The following is a 17,177-nucleotide window of genomic DNA, read 5'->3' on the forward strand; positions in this document are numbered from 1 at the left end:
AGCCTGCATCCTAGAGGACTGAAGGAAGTGGCCCTAGAAATAGTGAATGCATTGGTGATCATTTTCCAAGAGTCTATCAACTCTGGATCAGTTCCTATGGATTGGAAGGTAGCTAAATGTAACACCACTTTTTAAAAAAGGGAGGGAAAGAGAAAACGGGTAATTATAGACCGGTTAGCCTGACATCAGTAGTGGGGAAAATGTTGGAATCAATTATTAAAGATGTAATAGCATTTGGAAAGCAGTGACAAGATCAGACCGAGTCAGCATGGATTTATGAAGGGGAAATCATGCTCAACAAATCTTCTGGAATTTTGTGAGGATGTAACTAGTATAGTGGACAAGGGAGAACCAGTGGACGTGGTGTATTTGGACTTTCAAAAGGCTTTTGACAAGGTCCCACACAAGAAATTGGTGTGCAAAATTAAAGCACATGGTATTAGGGGTAATGTACTTTTCAGAATGGCAGGCAGTGACTAGTGGGGTGCTGCAGGGCTCAGTGTTGGGACCCCAGCTATTTGCAATATACATCAATGATTTAGATGAAGGAATTGAATGCAATATCTCCAAGTTTGCAGATGACACTAAGCTGGGTGCCAGTGTGAGCTGTGAGGAGGACGCTAAGAGGATGCAGGGTGACTTGGACAGAGTAGGTGAGTAGGCAAATGCATGGCAGATGCAGTATTATATGGATAAATGTGAGGTTATCCACTTTGGGAGCAAAAACACAAAGGCAAATATTATCTGAATGGCGTCATTGAAAGTTGGCATGCAGGTACAGCAGGCGGTGAAGGAGGGAAATGGCATGTTGGCCTTCATAGCTAGGGGATTTGAGTATAAGAGCAAGGATGTCTTACTGCAGTTGTACAGGGCTTTGGTGAGGCCTCACCTGGAATATTGTGTTCAGTTTTGGTCTCCTAATCTGAGGAAGGACGTTCTTGCTATTGAGGGAGTGCGGTGAAGGTTCACCAGACTGATTCTCGGGATGGCAGGACTGCCATAGAAGGAGAGACTGGATCGACTGGGCCTGTATTCACTGGAGTTTAGAAGGACGAGAGGGGATCTCATAGAAACACAACATTCTGACGGGATGGGACAGGTTAGATGCAGGAAGAATGTTCCCGATGTTGGGGAAGTCCAGAACCAAAGGACACAGTCTAAAGATAAGGGGTAAGCCATTTAGGACTGAGATGAGGAGAAACATCTTCACTCAGAGTTGTTAACCTGTGGAATTCCCTACTGCAGAGAGTTGTTGATGCCAGTTCATTGGATATATTCAAGAGGGAGTTAGATATGACCCTTACAGCTAAAGGGATGAGGGGGTATGGAGAGAAAGCAGGAAAGGGGTACTGAGGTGAATGATCAGCCATGATCCTATTGAATGGTAGTGCAGGCTCGCAGGGCTGAATGGCCTACTCCTGCATCTATTTTCTATCTTTTTATGTTTCTCATACATGGTCACCATACCGTCATAAGCCTGCTCACTGCCTAGGCTCATGTGAAAAATGGCTACTTTAAGCAAAGTAGCTCTACGACAACTGGTACTTGTGCAACCATATCCCAGTAACAGTCAGTGTCTTCAGATGAGAAAAAAGAGGAAAGCTGGCAAAAAGAGTTTACATATTGAAAGATTTATGAAATAAAAATTACTACTTAATATTTGGAATTTCTACTTGGAAAACTCAGTTACTAATGATTAGATGTGAGAAAAATCTGCTTGTATAGTACCCAATGTAGAATTTTAATACTGCTGTAATTCCTATCCTGTTTTTAACACAGCCCAATTGCTTAAAATGGAAATAAAAAACTTGACATCATCTTTGGTATTGATTTTAGTGGGTCATTCAATACAAGTCTGAAGGCCAAATCAACTGCTGGGGTATATATCGAGTATGTTGGACACATATGAACAGGAGGCCATTCAGCCCCTCGAGCCCGTTCCACCATTCAATGAGATCATGGCTGATCTGCGACCTAACTCCATATACCCGCCTTTGGCCTATATCCCTTCTCGCTTTGTTAACAAAAAAACTATTAATCTCAGATTTAAAATTAACAATTGATCGAGCATCAATTGCCGTTTGCAGAAGAGAGTTCCAAAATTCGACCACCCTTTGCGTGAAGTGTTTCCTAATTTCACTCCTGAAAGGTCTGGCTCTAATTTTTTTTAGACTATGCCCCTTGAATCCCCAACCAGAGGAAATAGTTTCTCTCTATCAACCCGATCTGTTCACCTAAATATCTTGAAAACTTCGATCAGACCACCTCTTAAATTCTAATTTGTGTAATCTCTCCTTGAACTCTGGTATAGAAACATACATCGAGAACATTCTTCCCGCATCTAACCTGTCCAGTCCCGACAGGATCTTACAAGTTTCTATGAGATCCTCTCTCAGCCTTCTAAACGCCAGTGAATAAAGGCCCAGTTGATCCAGTCTCTCCTCATATGACAGCCCAGCCATCCCTGGAATCAGTCTGGTGAACCTTCGCTGCACTCCCTTAATAGCAAGAACGCCCTTCCTCAGACTAGGAGACCAAAACTAAACATAATATTCCAGGTGAGGCCTCACTAAGGCTCTGTACAACTGCAGTAAGACCTCCCTGCTCCTATATTCAAATCCCCTAGCTATGAAGGCCAACATACCATTTGCCTTCTTTACCGCCTGTTATACCTGCGTGCCCACTTTGTGACTGGTGAACTATGACATCCAGGTCTCGTTGCACCTCCCCTTTTTCTAGTCTGCCGCCATTCAGATAATATTCTGCCTTCGTGTTTTTGCCCCCAAAATGGATAACCTCACATTTATCCACATTATATTGCATCCGCCATGTATTTGCCCACTCACCTAACCTGTCCAAGTCACCCTGCAGCCTCTTCGCGTCCTCCTCACAGCTCACACCGCCACCCAGTTTAGTGTCATCTGCAAACTTGGAGATATTACTCTCTATTCCTTCATCCAAATCGTTAATGTATATTGTGAAGAGCTGGGGTCCCAGCACTGAGCCTTGCGGCACCCCACTAGTAACTGCCTGCCATTCTGAAAAGGACCCGTTTATCCTGACTGTCTGCTTCCTGTCTGCCAACCAGATCTCTATCCACGTCAGTACATTACCCCCAATACCATGCGCTTTGATTTTGTACACCAATCTCTTGTGCAGGACCTTGTCAAAAGCCTTTTGAAAGTCCAAATACACCCCATCCACTGGTTATCCCTTGTCCACTTCACTAGTTACATCCTCAAAAAATTCCAGAAGATTCGTCAAGCATGATTTCCCCTTTCATAAATCCATGCTGACTCGGTCCGATCCTGTCACTGCTTTCCAAATGGGCTGCTATTTCATCCTTAATGATTGATTACAACATTTTCCCCACTACTGATGTCAGGCTAACCAGTCTATAATTACCCGCTATCTCTCTCTCTCCTTTTTAAAAAAGTGGCGTTACATTAGTACCCTCCAGTCCATAGGAACTGATCCAGAGTCAATAGATTGTTGGACAATGATCACCAATGCATCCACTATTTCTAGGGCCACTTCCTTAAGTACTCTGGGATGTAGACTATCAGGACCCGGGGATTTATCAGCCTTTAATCCCATCAATTTCCCTAACACAATTTCCCACCGAGTAAGGATATCTTTCAGTTCCTCATTCTCACTTGACCCACTGTCCCCCAGTACATTCGGAAGGTTATTTGTATCTTCCTTTGAAGACAGAACCGAAGTATTGGTTCAATTGGTCTGCCATTTCTTTGTTCTCCATTATAAATTCACCTAAATCCGACTGCAAGGGACCTACGTTTGTCTTCACTAATCTTTTTCTCTTCACATATTTATAGAAGCTTTTGCAGTCAGTTTTTATGTTCCCTGCGAGCTTCCTCTCGTACTCTATTTTCCCCTTCTTAATTAAACCCTTAGTCCTCCTCTGTTGAATTCTAAATTTCTCCCAGTCCTCAGGTGTGTTGCTTTTTCTAGCCAATTTATATGCCTCTTCCTTGGATCGAACACTATCCTTAATTTCCCTCGTTAGCCATGGTTGAGCCACCTTCCCAGTTTTATTTTTACTCCAGACAGGGATGTACAATTGCTGAAGTTCATCCATGTGATCTTTAAATGTTTGCCATTATTTATCCACCATCAACCCTTTAAGTATCCTCTGCCAGTCTATTCTAGCCAATTCACATCTCATACCGTCGAAGTTGCCTTTCCTTAAGTTCAGGACCCTAGTTTCCAAATTAACTTTGTCACTCTCTATCTTAATAAGGAATTCTACCATATTATGGTCACTTTTCCCCAAAGGGCCTCGCACAACAAGATTGCTAATTAGTCCCTTCTCATTACACATCACCCAGTCTAGGATGGCCAGCTCCCTAGTTGGTTCCTCGACATATTGGTCTAGAAAACCATCCCTAATACACTCCAGGAAATCCTCCTCCACCGCATTGCTACCAGTTAGGTTAGCCCAATCTAAATGTAGATTAACGTCGCCCATGATTACTGCTGTACCTTTATTGCACACATCCCTTATTTCTTGTTTGATGCTGTCCCCAACCTCACGACTATTATTTGGTGGTCTATACACAACTCCCACTTGCGTTTTCTGTCCTTTGGAATTCCGCAGCTCCACCCATACCGATTCCACATCATCCAGGCTAATGTCCTTCCTTATAATTGCATTGATTTCCTCTTTAACCAGTAACGCCACCCCACCTCCTTTTCCTTTCTGTCTCTCCTTTCTAAATACTGGCCTGTAACTAATGGGTGCGTAGAATGACAGGAGCTCTGGTGGCTGTTGGTTAGGGTAAGCTAACGCCCAGGCATATAGCAGATCTGTTGGAAATGCGGGATTCTCGGGCCTATCCACAGAACATTATAGCCCCACCGGGCGGCCTGTTTCTGAAGAATGTGGAATAGGAACATCCCTTGGATGTTGAGTTCCCAGCCTTGGTCACCCTGGAGCCATGTCTCCGTGATGCCAATCACATCGTATCCGTTAACTGCTATCTGCGCAGTTAATTCATCCACCTTATTCCGAATACTCCTCGCATTGAGGCACAGAGCCTTGGTATCATTCTGGTAAACCTATGCTGCATTCCCTTCAAGGCCAATATATCCTTCCAACGGTATGGTGCCCAGAACTGCTCCCAGTATTCCAGGTGTGATCTAACCAGGGCTTTGTGCAGCTGCAGCGACCCCCCTGTATTCTAGATCTCTAGATATAAAAGCCAGCATTCCATTAGCCTTTTTGATTATATTCTGTACCTATTCATGACATTTTAATGATGTACCTGGACCCCCTCAATTCTCTTTGGACCTCCAGTGTTTTTAGCTTTTCACCATTTAGAAAGTATCCTGTTCTATCGTTTTTAGGTCCAAAGTGGATGACCTCACATTTTATTGCACTGAAATCTATTTGCCACAGTTTTGCCCACTTAATCCATCAATATCCCTTTGTAATGTTATGCTTTCATCTACACTGCCTATAATGCCACTTATCTCTGTGTCATCGTCAAATTTGGATATATGACTTTCTATTCCATCATCTAAGCTGTTAATAATTAGTGAATAGTTGAGGCCCCAACATGGATCCTTGTGAGACACCACTAGCCACTTCCTGCCGATTTGAGTACCTACACATTTATCCCTACCCTCTTCCCCTGCCACTAAACCAATTTCCTAACCAGGTGAATCATTTGCCCTCAATTCCGTGGGCTTCCGCCTTAGTTAACAGTCTTCTATGAAGTATTTTATCAAATGTCTTCTGGAATTCCATATAAATAATATCCATAGACATTCCCCTGTCCACTCCTTTAGTCACCTCTTCAAAAAATTCAGTCAGGTTTGTCAGGCATAACCTACCTTTCACAAATCCATGCTGGCTCTCTCTGATCAACTGAAAATTTGCGAGATGATCAGTCACCCTATCCTTATTTATAGAGTCTGGCAATTTTACGACAACAGATGTTCGGCTAATAACATAACATAAGAATTAGGAACAGGAGTAGGCCATCTAGCCCCTTGAGCCTGCTCCGCCATTCAACAAGATCATGGCTGATCTGGCCATGGACTCAGCTCCACTTATCTGCCCGCTCCCCGTAACCCTTAATTCTCTTATTGGTTAAAAATCTATCTGTGATTTGAATACATTCAATGAGCTAGCCTCAACTGCTTCCTTGGGCAGAGAATTCCACAGATTCACAACCTTCTGGGAGAAGAAATTCCTTCTCAACTCAGTTTTAAATTGGCTCCCCTATATTTTGAGGCTGTGCCCCCTAGTTCTAGTCTCCCCGACCAGTGGAAACAACCTCTCTGCCTCTATCTTGTCTGTCCCTTTCATTATTTTTAATGTTTCTATAAGATCACCCTCATCCTTCTGAACTCCAACAAGTAAAGACCCAGTCTACTCAATCTATTATCATACGGTAACCCCCTCATCTCCGGAATCAGCCTCGTGAATTGTCTCTGTACCCCCTCCAAAGCTAGTATATCCTTCCTTAAGTAAGGTGACCAAAACTGCACGCAGTACTCCAGGTGCGGCCTCACCAAAACCCTGTACAGTTTGCAGCAGGACCTCCCTGCTTTTGTACTCCATCCCTCTCGCAATGAAGGCCAACATTCCATTCACCTTCCCGATTTCCTGCTGCACCTGCAAACTAACTTTTTGGGATTCATGCACAAGGACCCCCAGGTCCCTCTGCACCGCAGCATGTTGTAATTTCTCCCCATTCAAATAATATTCCCTTTTACTGTTTTTTCCCCCCAAAATGGATGACCTTACATTTTCCGACATTGTATTCCATCTGCCAAACCTTAGCCCATTGCAGCCTCTCTATGTCCTCTACACAACCCGCTTTCCCACTAATCTTTGTGTCATCTGCAAATTTTGTTACAGTACACTCCGTCCCCTCTTCCAGGTCATCTATGTATATTGTAAACAGTTGTGGTCCCAGCACCGATCCCTGTGGCACACCACTAACCACCAATTTCGAACCCGAAAAGGACCCATTTATCCCGACTCTCTGCTTTCTCTTAGCCAACCAATTCTCGATCCATGCTAATACATTTCCTCTGACTCCGCGTACCTTTATCTTCTGCAGTAACCTTTTGTGTGGCACCTTATCGAATGCCTTTTGGAAATCTAAATACACCACATCCATCGGTACACCTTGATCCACCATGCTCGTCATCTCCTCAAAGAATTCCAGTAAGTTAAACATGATTTCCCCTTCATGAATCCATGTTGCGTCTACTTGATTGCACTATTCCTATGTCCCGCTATTTTTTCCTTAATGATAGCTTCAAGCATTTTCCCCACTACAGATGTTAAACTAACCGGCCTATAGTTACCCCGCCTTTTGTCTGCCTCCTTTTTTAAACAGAGGCGCTCCATTAGCTGCTTTCCAATCCGCTGGTACCTCCCCAGAGTCCAGAGAAGTTTGGTAGATCATAACGAATGCATCTGCTATAACTTCCGCCATCTCTTAATACCCTGGGATGCATTTCATCAGGACCAGGGGACTTGTCTACCTTCAGTCCCATTAGCCTGTCCAGCACTACCCCCCTAGTGATCGTGATTGTCTCAAGGTCCTCCCTTCCCACATTCCCGTGACCAGCAAGTTTTGGCATGGTTTTTGTGTCTTCCACTTAGAAGACCGAAGCAAAATAATTGTTTAAGGTCTCAGCAATTTCCACATTTCCCATTATTAAATCCCCCTTCTCATCTTCGAAGGGACCAACATTTACTAACGTCATTTTTAATTTTTATGCTCAAGGTGAAGAATACACCAAGTCATCAAACTTTTTTTTTTTCTAGCACTCTGTGGGCATCAAGCACATATAGGCATTCTGTAGACAGCTGCAAAGTCTACCATATCAATCTGTTTCAGCATCAACCTCAGTAGAGCTCTCCTTCCTGCACCAGTGTAATATTTGTCTTTTCTGCACCAGTCATTCATCATCCGGTGGGCAAGACTGCTTATTAAATAGCAGTTTTGTGCGATGGACTATAAAGATAAAGAGCTGATACCATCCCAAACTCACTTCATGTGTGGCTTGCAGCTAGAGATACTTTCATCCAACATTGGAGATGGATTTGATCCCATGTATCTCGTGGAAAGATAGTGTACAACACTGCAGCACCCATTCTCTCTCATTTCCCTCTTCCTGCTCCCACCCTACTGAGGCAAGTGGACTTGAAGACTGTTTCACACAATATTATCTTCCTACAGCAGTGATTTACAAGTGCAATAATCCAACACATACCTGTGGTGGACTTTCCCATTTTCTTAAGAAATCTTCTTTGGCTTTGGCTAAGAACTCTTTCACTATAAAACAAAGATAGATACAAGGTTAAAAAAATACTGGAGGTATAAAAGCATGGCTCAAAGACAATAATTACAGTATCAGGTGTACAAGTAGTATATCATTGCAAAAAATAAATATTTAAAATCAAACCTGCTTAAAGATGACCAAATATGTAAAACTACTTGTACACAAGATATCAAACTATATTTTTCAACATTTCTGTTGCACAAACTTTAAGCTTCTCAGTGGAATACTTTAATCAGAACTTGTAGCTATTGCTACTAGTTCGCAACACACAACTTCAAAAAACAAAGTAAAAAAACCCAAAAGCAACAGCTAGGCAAGCAGTTTTAATGTTACGAAGCTACAAAGCTATGGATTGGAAATGCAAAATGACCACAGACAAAGACACACGATAGCCATGAAACAATGCAAACCAAAGCTGCTCAGAGTCACAGAAGGTTGAATTTTTGAGTTCTTTAAAATATTTTCTAAAAAACGACTGCCTGCTGATCGGTTGCATCTTTGAAGCCAGAAAACAAATCGCCACCAGGAAAGGATCCTTCAGCCTGTTTTAGTCAAAGCACTACTTTTTGCTAGAGAGCTCTTTTGAAAGAGAATTACTTTTTATAATATAAAATATATATATATATATATATATATATATATATATATTCAATTTTCTTTTGTACTCTCATTTCAAAAATCAGAAGATTTTATATGCATAACCCTGTTACACCCTAGCTTTCTCAAAACTATTTGGAATCATTTACAAATATTAACATTCCGAGACTGGATAAAACATCCACTATTCTATTTGGAATGAACTTTCACAGTATGAATAGATTATGTAAATGGATTATAATTTGTTTTGTGCTTGGCAACCTGTGTTAAAGCACCATTGCTAGTCTTTCATTTAGTCTATTTTTGTTGAGGCATTGATTTGAAACTAAATGTGTCTTGTATAATAATTTGAAAATTTTTTCCAAAAATAAAATTGACTTTCTGTGACTTTGGGCTCCTTGTGAAATAACGCGCATACCAAAGGTCTCTACAGTTCATCAAGGGTTTTCAGGACAATTCACCCCAAGTAACCAAAGGGATGAGATGACGAGAAGAAAAGGAGAGAAAAAAGTTTATGAATTTAACCACAGTAGAAAGGATGAATTACAAATACAACATATAGTACATTTCACACTTCTAAAATTAATATAATTTTAACTTTAAAAAACAACTTAAATTAGTAACTGATGGCCATATCCAACCAGGCAGTGGAAAAAGTGAGAATCTGGGAATCAGGTTCTACTTCCATAATCTCTGGAGAGCTACCCTATGGTCACTGGACGAGAACTGCTAGGTTTTATGGTTTTTTTGTTGCTTTGCTTTTGAGTGCCCTTAGTGTAACCACCATCATCATAGGAGTGACTGAATGATTCATTGGCAAGGTGGCTAATTCAACAAACATGCACAGCCAACAACAGTTGTGCTTGCTTCAAGGTCCAAGTACAAATCATTTGCACTCGAGGAAAGGAGACTCCTTCCTCTCTGCTGCAGTGAAGTAGCCTGACCGTGAACAAATGAATCACATCCTTGAAAGTCTTTTGTGCGCTGCAGGCGCTTAAGCCTACAACTTCAAGGATGTGAAATAAAGAACTGGAACAGCCTCAAATCTGAATACATTAGAACGTTAGGAATGGGAATAACCAGCAACATTTTTTCAATGGCCAGGTAAATTAGAATGAGAGTCGTGGCTGGGCTGGATTTCAAATTTACAGCTCTCCCAAGATCCTCAAGAATCCTACCTAATGGAGATAGATTTACAGTGCAAATTCCCAGGAAAACAATTTTTCCACCCCTGCACTAAACATGTTACGAATGGAACTCCAGAAAAATAACAGCTGCACAAATATGTACAAAAATAAGATAACTTGTACAACATCAAACAAGACTTTTGCAGGGTACTTTCAGGGCAGATTCAGCAGAAGCAAACTGATCAATAACTTTAATCCACAATGCTACGACAAATTTGAAACCGGTGTGTTGCATTTTTCATTTTCACATACTGACCATGACAAAAGCATACATTTATCTTCATCTCAGTTTCTTTGAATTATCAGGCACAAATTTATATTCAGGTTCAAAGCAGATTTTTTTTCTAATAAATTAGAAGCTTTTTCATTTCCACAAACTCCGCCGGCCAAAAAATGCCATTCTTTGAACTGAAAATGTGGTGTATGTATGTTTTGACATTAGCAAGTGGCAAAATTCAAATTCCAACCTCACTTAAACTTATTAGGTGCGATGGGTTGATGAAGATGCAAACAATGAAAATAATCAAATTCAGACATTTACAAGAACTAGCAACATTGGGGCACGTCGGCTGAAATAAAAGTTTATCATTCTGTATTTGAACATTTCAAATAAAACAATTATCCAAAGGCTTAGAATGGAAGTTTATGTATTTTGGGTCTTTGTTCATTACCAATCATTCCTTTTTGTATAGCAAATCAGGACAATCAGCAGAGTTGCAGGCAAGTCAAATTAGCTCGTGTGGCTCAGTTCGGTGTGGAATTTTATGTAATTATCTGATTGCTCATCAGGCCATCCGAGATGATCATTGAGGTAAGAAAGCTTACGGTTTCCTTATCGTTGCTTCTCATGGGACATTTGGTATTGTATACAAATGTTCTTCCACTAGTTTAATTGAACAGATTCATTATTGCAATACTGGATGGGTTATGTTGATGCCTGCATCATCTGGAGATAGAAGTTTTGGTCAGTGTTTGACTCCACACATAACCCAATCGGAGACAGTCAAGATGCAAGGTTTTATGCAAAAATCTAAGCTCTTGCAATGACAATATTAAGGAACAGAAAATTTTTAAGGTGTTAATCAAAATATCTCATTTTTAAATTTATGTTTTTAGACCTTATGACCATCCAGTACAGAAACTTGCATTTTCTTAGGTATGACTACCAAACATTGGTAGTGTTAAAGCTTTAGAAGTTCCCCTAGTGCTTCATTTTGGTTGTTTACTTGGCCACCTATATTGCTGACAACGTCATGCAGCCTCTTAGACTCTCTATGACAGTGTGCAATGCCATAACCGAAATAACTTGCAATTATCGAGTTAGATGATAGATTAGTGCAGTCATAGGATCATACAGCATAGGATGTCGTTATCTGGTCCATCTTTGAAAGAGCTATCCAGTTATTCCCATTCCCCTGCTTTTTCCCCATACATCAATTTCTCTTTTGAATCAGCTCCACCATCCTTTCTGGCAATGCATTCCAGATCATAACTTGCTGCACAAAATAAATTCTCATCTCCTCTAGTTCTATTGCCAGTTACCTTAAATTGGTGTCCCATGATTCCCGATCCTTCTGCTAGTGGAAAGTTTCTTCCTATTTACTCTATCAAAACCCCTCATAATAATACATCTGCAACACATCTTAAGAAAATGTTCATGTAACTTCTAACGCTAATGAGGTGGCCATCTATGAAAAAGACTGATAGCAATAGAGAAGACAAATTAACTAATTTAAAGCAGAGGGGCACCAAAAGCAGACAATCCAAACTTGTCTCTTGGGTCCAAGGAAAGAATGTCAAAACAGTTATTCAAAGCCTTCAATACTTCAAGTCCATTCACTTTATAAGGTACTCCAACAATACACTGAATAATGCTTTGGGTTCAAGGAAATCCATTTCAATAGCTGCAGCAAATTTTGAATATATGTATTTTTACACACAAATAATGTCTCGTTCATGCTGTCAAATGAAAACCTGAGCACAACCAAAGTTTTGGTACAGTCCAGTTTGCATTAGAATTACTCTATGGGGAAAAAGCAGCTGCAGTGATATTACTGTATATATTCCCCCACAACGTAGGAATTGGTAGATGGAAAAAGACCAAGGTCCATGTAGTTCACCTTCTATCATCATAACGATACAATGGGCCAGAATTTGATGAAAAAATAACGGTGTGTGAACGATGCAGGCTTTATTAATGTGCAAATCGGCCAGCCACTTGTGGTAAGGAAGAGATGCCCAATGAATTGCGAATCACTACAAGTTGATGAACGATTTGTGCCACTCTTGAAAACGGCAGCTCGCCCTCAACTTCCCCACAAGTTTCGTGAAGCTGTTGCATTTACACATTAGTTGCCCATTGAACTCACCACTGAAAGTCAAGTCTGGTAATTAATAGAAAAAAAATAACCTTTTAACGACTTGATAATTGTTAATGACAGTCAATCAACCTATAGCCCAGAAAGTGAACAATTCAAACTGTGGAGTCCCATTCCTTCAGGTCGTGACTTGGAGATTTAAAAAAAATGTAAACTTTGAAATGTATTTAAAACAAAACCACTTTCCATTTAGTTTCTTTTCGCTCTTAATCCATCTTTTATTTCCCTCTTTCTTTTTCTGTACCCGATTTGACATTGAATTCACCCACTCTAATTCACCAGTTCCTCTGTTTATTTCTCAATCCTTAAATCTCATTGGTTAAGGAGATACAATGTTGGTCCTGTCGTTAACTTAGAAAATTGGTGCAGGAGTAGGCCATTCGGCCCTTCGAGCCTGCACCACCATTCAATATGACCATGGCTGATCATTCACCTCAGTACCCCTTTCCTGCTTTCTCTCCATACCCCTTGATCCGTAAGGGCCACATCTAACTCCCTTTTGAATATAGCTAACGGACTGGCCTCAACAACTTTTTGGTAGAGAATTCCACAGGTTCACAATTCTCAGTGAAGAAGTTTCTCCTCATCTCGGTCCTAAATGGCTTACTCCTTATCCTTAGACTGTGACCCCTGGTTCTGGACTTCCCCCAACATCAGGAACATTTTTCCTGCATCTAACCTCTCCAATCCCATCAGAATTTTATGTTTCAATGAGATCCCCTCTCATTCTTCCAAATTCCAGTGAATATAAGCCTAGCCAATCCAGTCTTTCATCATATGTCAGTCCTGCCATCCCAAGAATCAGTCTGGTGAACCTTCGTTGCACTCCCTCAATAGCAAGAATGTCCTTCCTCAAATTAGGAGACCAAAACTGTACACGATATTCAAGGTGTGGCCTCACCAAGGCCTTGTACAACTGCAGTAAGACCTCCTTGCTCCTATACTCAAATCCTCGCAATTAAGGCCAACATGCCATTTGCCTTCTTCACCGCCTGCTGTACCTGCATGCCAACTTTCAATGAGTGACGAACCATGACATCCAGGTCTCATTGCATCTCCCCTTTTCCTAATCTGTCACCATTCAGATAATATTCTGCCTTCCTGTTTTTGCCAGCAAAGTGGATAACCTCACATTTATCCACATTATACTGCATCTGCCATGCATTTGCCCACTCACCTAACCTGTCCAAATCACCCTGCAGCCTCTTAGCATCCCCCTCACAGCTCACACTGCCACCCAGCTTAGTGTCATCTGCAAACTTGGGCTATTAAATTCATTTCCTTCATCTAAATCATTAATGTATATTGTAAATAGCTGGGGTCCCAGCACTGAACCTTGCGGTACCCAACGAGTCGCTACCTGCCATTCTGAAAAAGACCCGTTTATTCCTACTCTTTGCTTCCTGTTTGCCAACCAGCTCTCTATCCATGTCAATACATTACCCCCAATACCATGTGCTTTAATTTTGCACACTAATCTCGTGTGGGAACCTTGTCAAAAGCCTTTTGAAAGTCCAAATACACAACATCTACTGGTTCTCCCTTGTCCACTCTACTAGTTACATCCTCAAAAACTTCCAGAAGATTTGTCAAGCATGATTTCCCTTTCACAAATCCATGCCATCTTGTCACTGCTTCCCAAATGTGCTGCTATTACATCTTTAATAATAGATTCCAACATTTTCCCCCACTACCGATGTCAAGCTAACCGGTCTATAATTCCCTATTTTCTCTCTCCCTCCTTTTTTAAAAAGTGGGGTTACATTAGCTACCCTCCAATCCATAGGAACTGATCCAGAGTCGACAGAATGTTGGAAAATGACCACCAATGCATCCATTATTTCTAGGGCCACTTCCTTAAGTACTCTGGGATGCAGACCATCAGGCACCGGGGATTTATCGGCCTTCAATCCCATCAATTTCCCGAACACAAGTTCCTGACTAATAAGGATTTCGTTCAGTTCCTCCTTCTCACTAGACCCTCAGTCCCCTAGTATTTCCGGAAGGTTATTTATGTCTTCCGTGAAGACAGAACCAAAGTATTTGTTCTATTGGTCTGCCATTTCTTTGTTCCCCATTATAAATTCACCTGATTCTGACTGCAAGGGACCTACATTTGCCTTCACTAATCTTTTTCTCTTCACATATCTGTGGAAGCTTTTGCAGTCAGTTTTTATGTTCCCTGCAAGCTTCCTCACATACTCTATTTTCCCCTTCCTAATTAACCCCTTAGTCCTCCTCTGCTGAATTCTAAATTTCTCCCAGTCCTCAGGTTTGCTGCTTTTTCTGGCCAATTTATATATATGCCTCTTCCTTGGATTTAACACGATCCCTAATTTCCCTTGTTAGCCACGGTTGAGCCACCTTCCCCTTAACCAAGGTCCCGGATGCCGTTTCCCTTACCATGCCGTTATCAGCTCGCACTTACCAATAACTTATAGGACGAATCATATTTGAGCTGAAGGGTGCAGGAAAAAGTCGATCTAGCCGGACATGCCGCAAGATGCCCTGCTCCTGCAAATTCTGGCCCAATGATAACGAAGCTATTGACTAATCATAGCAATCTATCAATTAGTCTACAACAGACCCAAACATGACCAGGAAAACCTCAGTGTTGCAGAGCTTTGGGAACCATAGGCCCAAAGTTAGTTTTATTCCCAAGCATGCTAAATGTCATGCCTCAAATTACTCCTATACTGTTTCAGAACATCGAACATCAAATTTCGTGTTCAGATTTTCCTTCATCAGGATAAAGTAGATAAAATACATTTAGAATTTTTCCTTAAAATGGAGGTATTTAGGTAGACTCCCCTACTCTTTATCTGCCTGATCTAATGTCTGGAGCGAAGGCAGGCACGCAACCTACAATCAGACACCTGGGAGTTCCAGAGATGGCCCATGTATTAGTCCTTCCATCGGATTCACCCTCAGACCTTTACAAGAATGCCTCAGAATCTGTTATCAGTTACAGCAGTCTAAAAATAAGTTAATGAGGCTCACCTAAAGAGGTGTGCTTCATGCTCATCTCCAGAGGCAGCAGCAGCACCCAAATAGCAAGTATAAGCAATGGCACTGGAGAGACACCCCTTCAACATTTCCTGCTTTTGGTTGGTTGCGTTTCCCACTCTCTGATCCGGACAGATGCTACTCAGCCAGTATAGCACTTCACTTTTACTGAACAAATAATTCATAAATCCTCAATTACATTTTTTTTTGGACACTTTGGATTTGGTGTCAATCTGGTCAAACATTGCTGTATACTCATGGAAATTGCCACTTATCAAAATAAAAATAGATATTGGCATTAGGAAACAGATTCATTGGAAACATTTGACTCAATAAATGCACCACATAATGTGGTACCAAGCCACAAAGACTAGGCAAAGCTTGTGCAGAGCTAACTGATCTGAGACAAGGTATGAGTTACTCTGGAACTAAGGAGGCAGAGAAAAAAATAGTAGTCCATGTCTTATTGATGCTGATCACTGTCCAGTGACTTTTTTCTGAAGGGTGTGAATGTGCGGATATAGGACTCCAACATGATCTGGCTGAGCTTGTGCAGGGTATCACAGCTATTCGCCTTCTGCCTGCAACCCTTGTAAATCTCTGTTGGAACCCTCAAACTGGAAGTGACCCAGTCTCACCATTTCTGCCTAGCATTAGTTAAAATGCTGGAGTATCCACTGGAGCATAATGCGCAGTTGTTCGGCTATAATACCAGACCAAATGAACTAAAATTAAGAAAGTGACTCCAAGAAGCTGCTATGCATTTGAGACTCAAGTAAAATGACTTAAGTTACTGACTCACTTCAGCAGGCCTAACAACTCTCCAGGATTTATTAAGTGGAAGTCTCACACAGCAGATCTTGGTCTCCTGCCTCAGAATCGCAATGTCCCACCTATGTTTATGCCAAGTTTTAGCTTTGCGGTATTTCTTTCTGGACATCACATAGAAAGAAAACACTATGGAGATTAGAGCAAGCAAGCACCATGTTAAATTGTGAGCCATGAGTACAGCTTACTGCTTTTAACTACATTTATTTTCTTGTGATTGAAATGCTCATCCTTAACATTTACCCAATATTGACAGGACGAGGCTCAACTGTCGAGTCCTCAGTAGCTAATAAGAGTGACCACTGAGCAAGTCACTGCTCGGGTTTGTGGCCTTTAACCAAAACATAATCTTATGACAGGACGTGAGATTTTACGTTATTAAAAATATGCAGCTGACTGTAATTGGCATCAAAAGAAGAGAATCCTTCAAGGCACAATGCTACTGAGTTGCGTGGATGCCAATAAGGCTAACTTCAGCATCAGATCACAACATTCCTATTTGTACATATATAAAAGTGATTAAGCATTAACACGAGGGCGTAATATTCACAACCAGTTAGCTGAACCCCTCGAACACTTTACTGTACCATATACACATTCCAATCATCTGTTAATCTCTTGAATCCGGCCACGCTGACCTAGATCCAAGGTTGTCACATCCTCTGGTCATCGAACTACAGTACACGGACGGCGCTTGCGTCTGCGCACAGAGGCCGAATTCCAAGCCATCGCCAACATCTTCACCGAGGCGTACAAAAGCATGGGCCTTACACTAAACATCCGTAAGACCAAGGTCCCCCACCACACAGCATTGCATCCCAGTCATCAAAATCCACATCACGGCCTTGGGCAA

General features: G+C 41.4%; 1 protein-coding gene across 2 annotated transcripts in view; it reads right to left on the reverse strand.

The window, feature by feature from the left end:
- The window catches only part of LOC139268411 (cAMP-dependent protein kinase catalytic subunit beta), a 185,281-nt gene that overhangs the window by 33,146 nt on the left and 134,958 nt on the right, over positions 1 to 17,177 (reverse strand). For both annotated transcript variants that reach the window (XM_070886509.1, XM_070886510.1), the window contains exon 2: positions 8,260 to 8,321. In XM_070886509.1, coding sequence (XP_070742610.1) covers positions 8,260 to 8,321 — 62 coding nt within the window. The remainder of the gene's footprint in view (positions 1 to 8,259; positions 8,322 to 17,177) is intronic.

The sequence above is a fragment of the Pristiophorus japonicus genome, chromosome 8, assembly GCF_044704955.1.
Source record: "Pristiophorus japonicus isolate sPriJap1 chromosome 8, sPriJap1.hap1, whole genome shotgun sequence".
In the NCBI taxonomy this organism is placed as follows: domain Eukaryota; kingdom Metazoa; phylum Chordata; class Chondrichthyes; family Pristiophoridae; genus Pristiophorus; species Pristiophorus japonicus.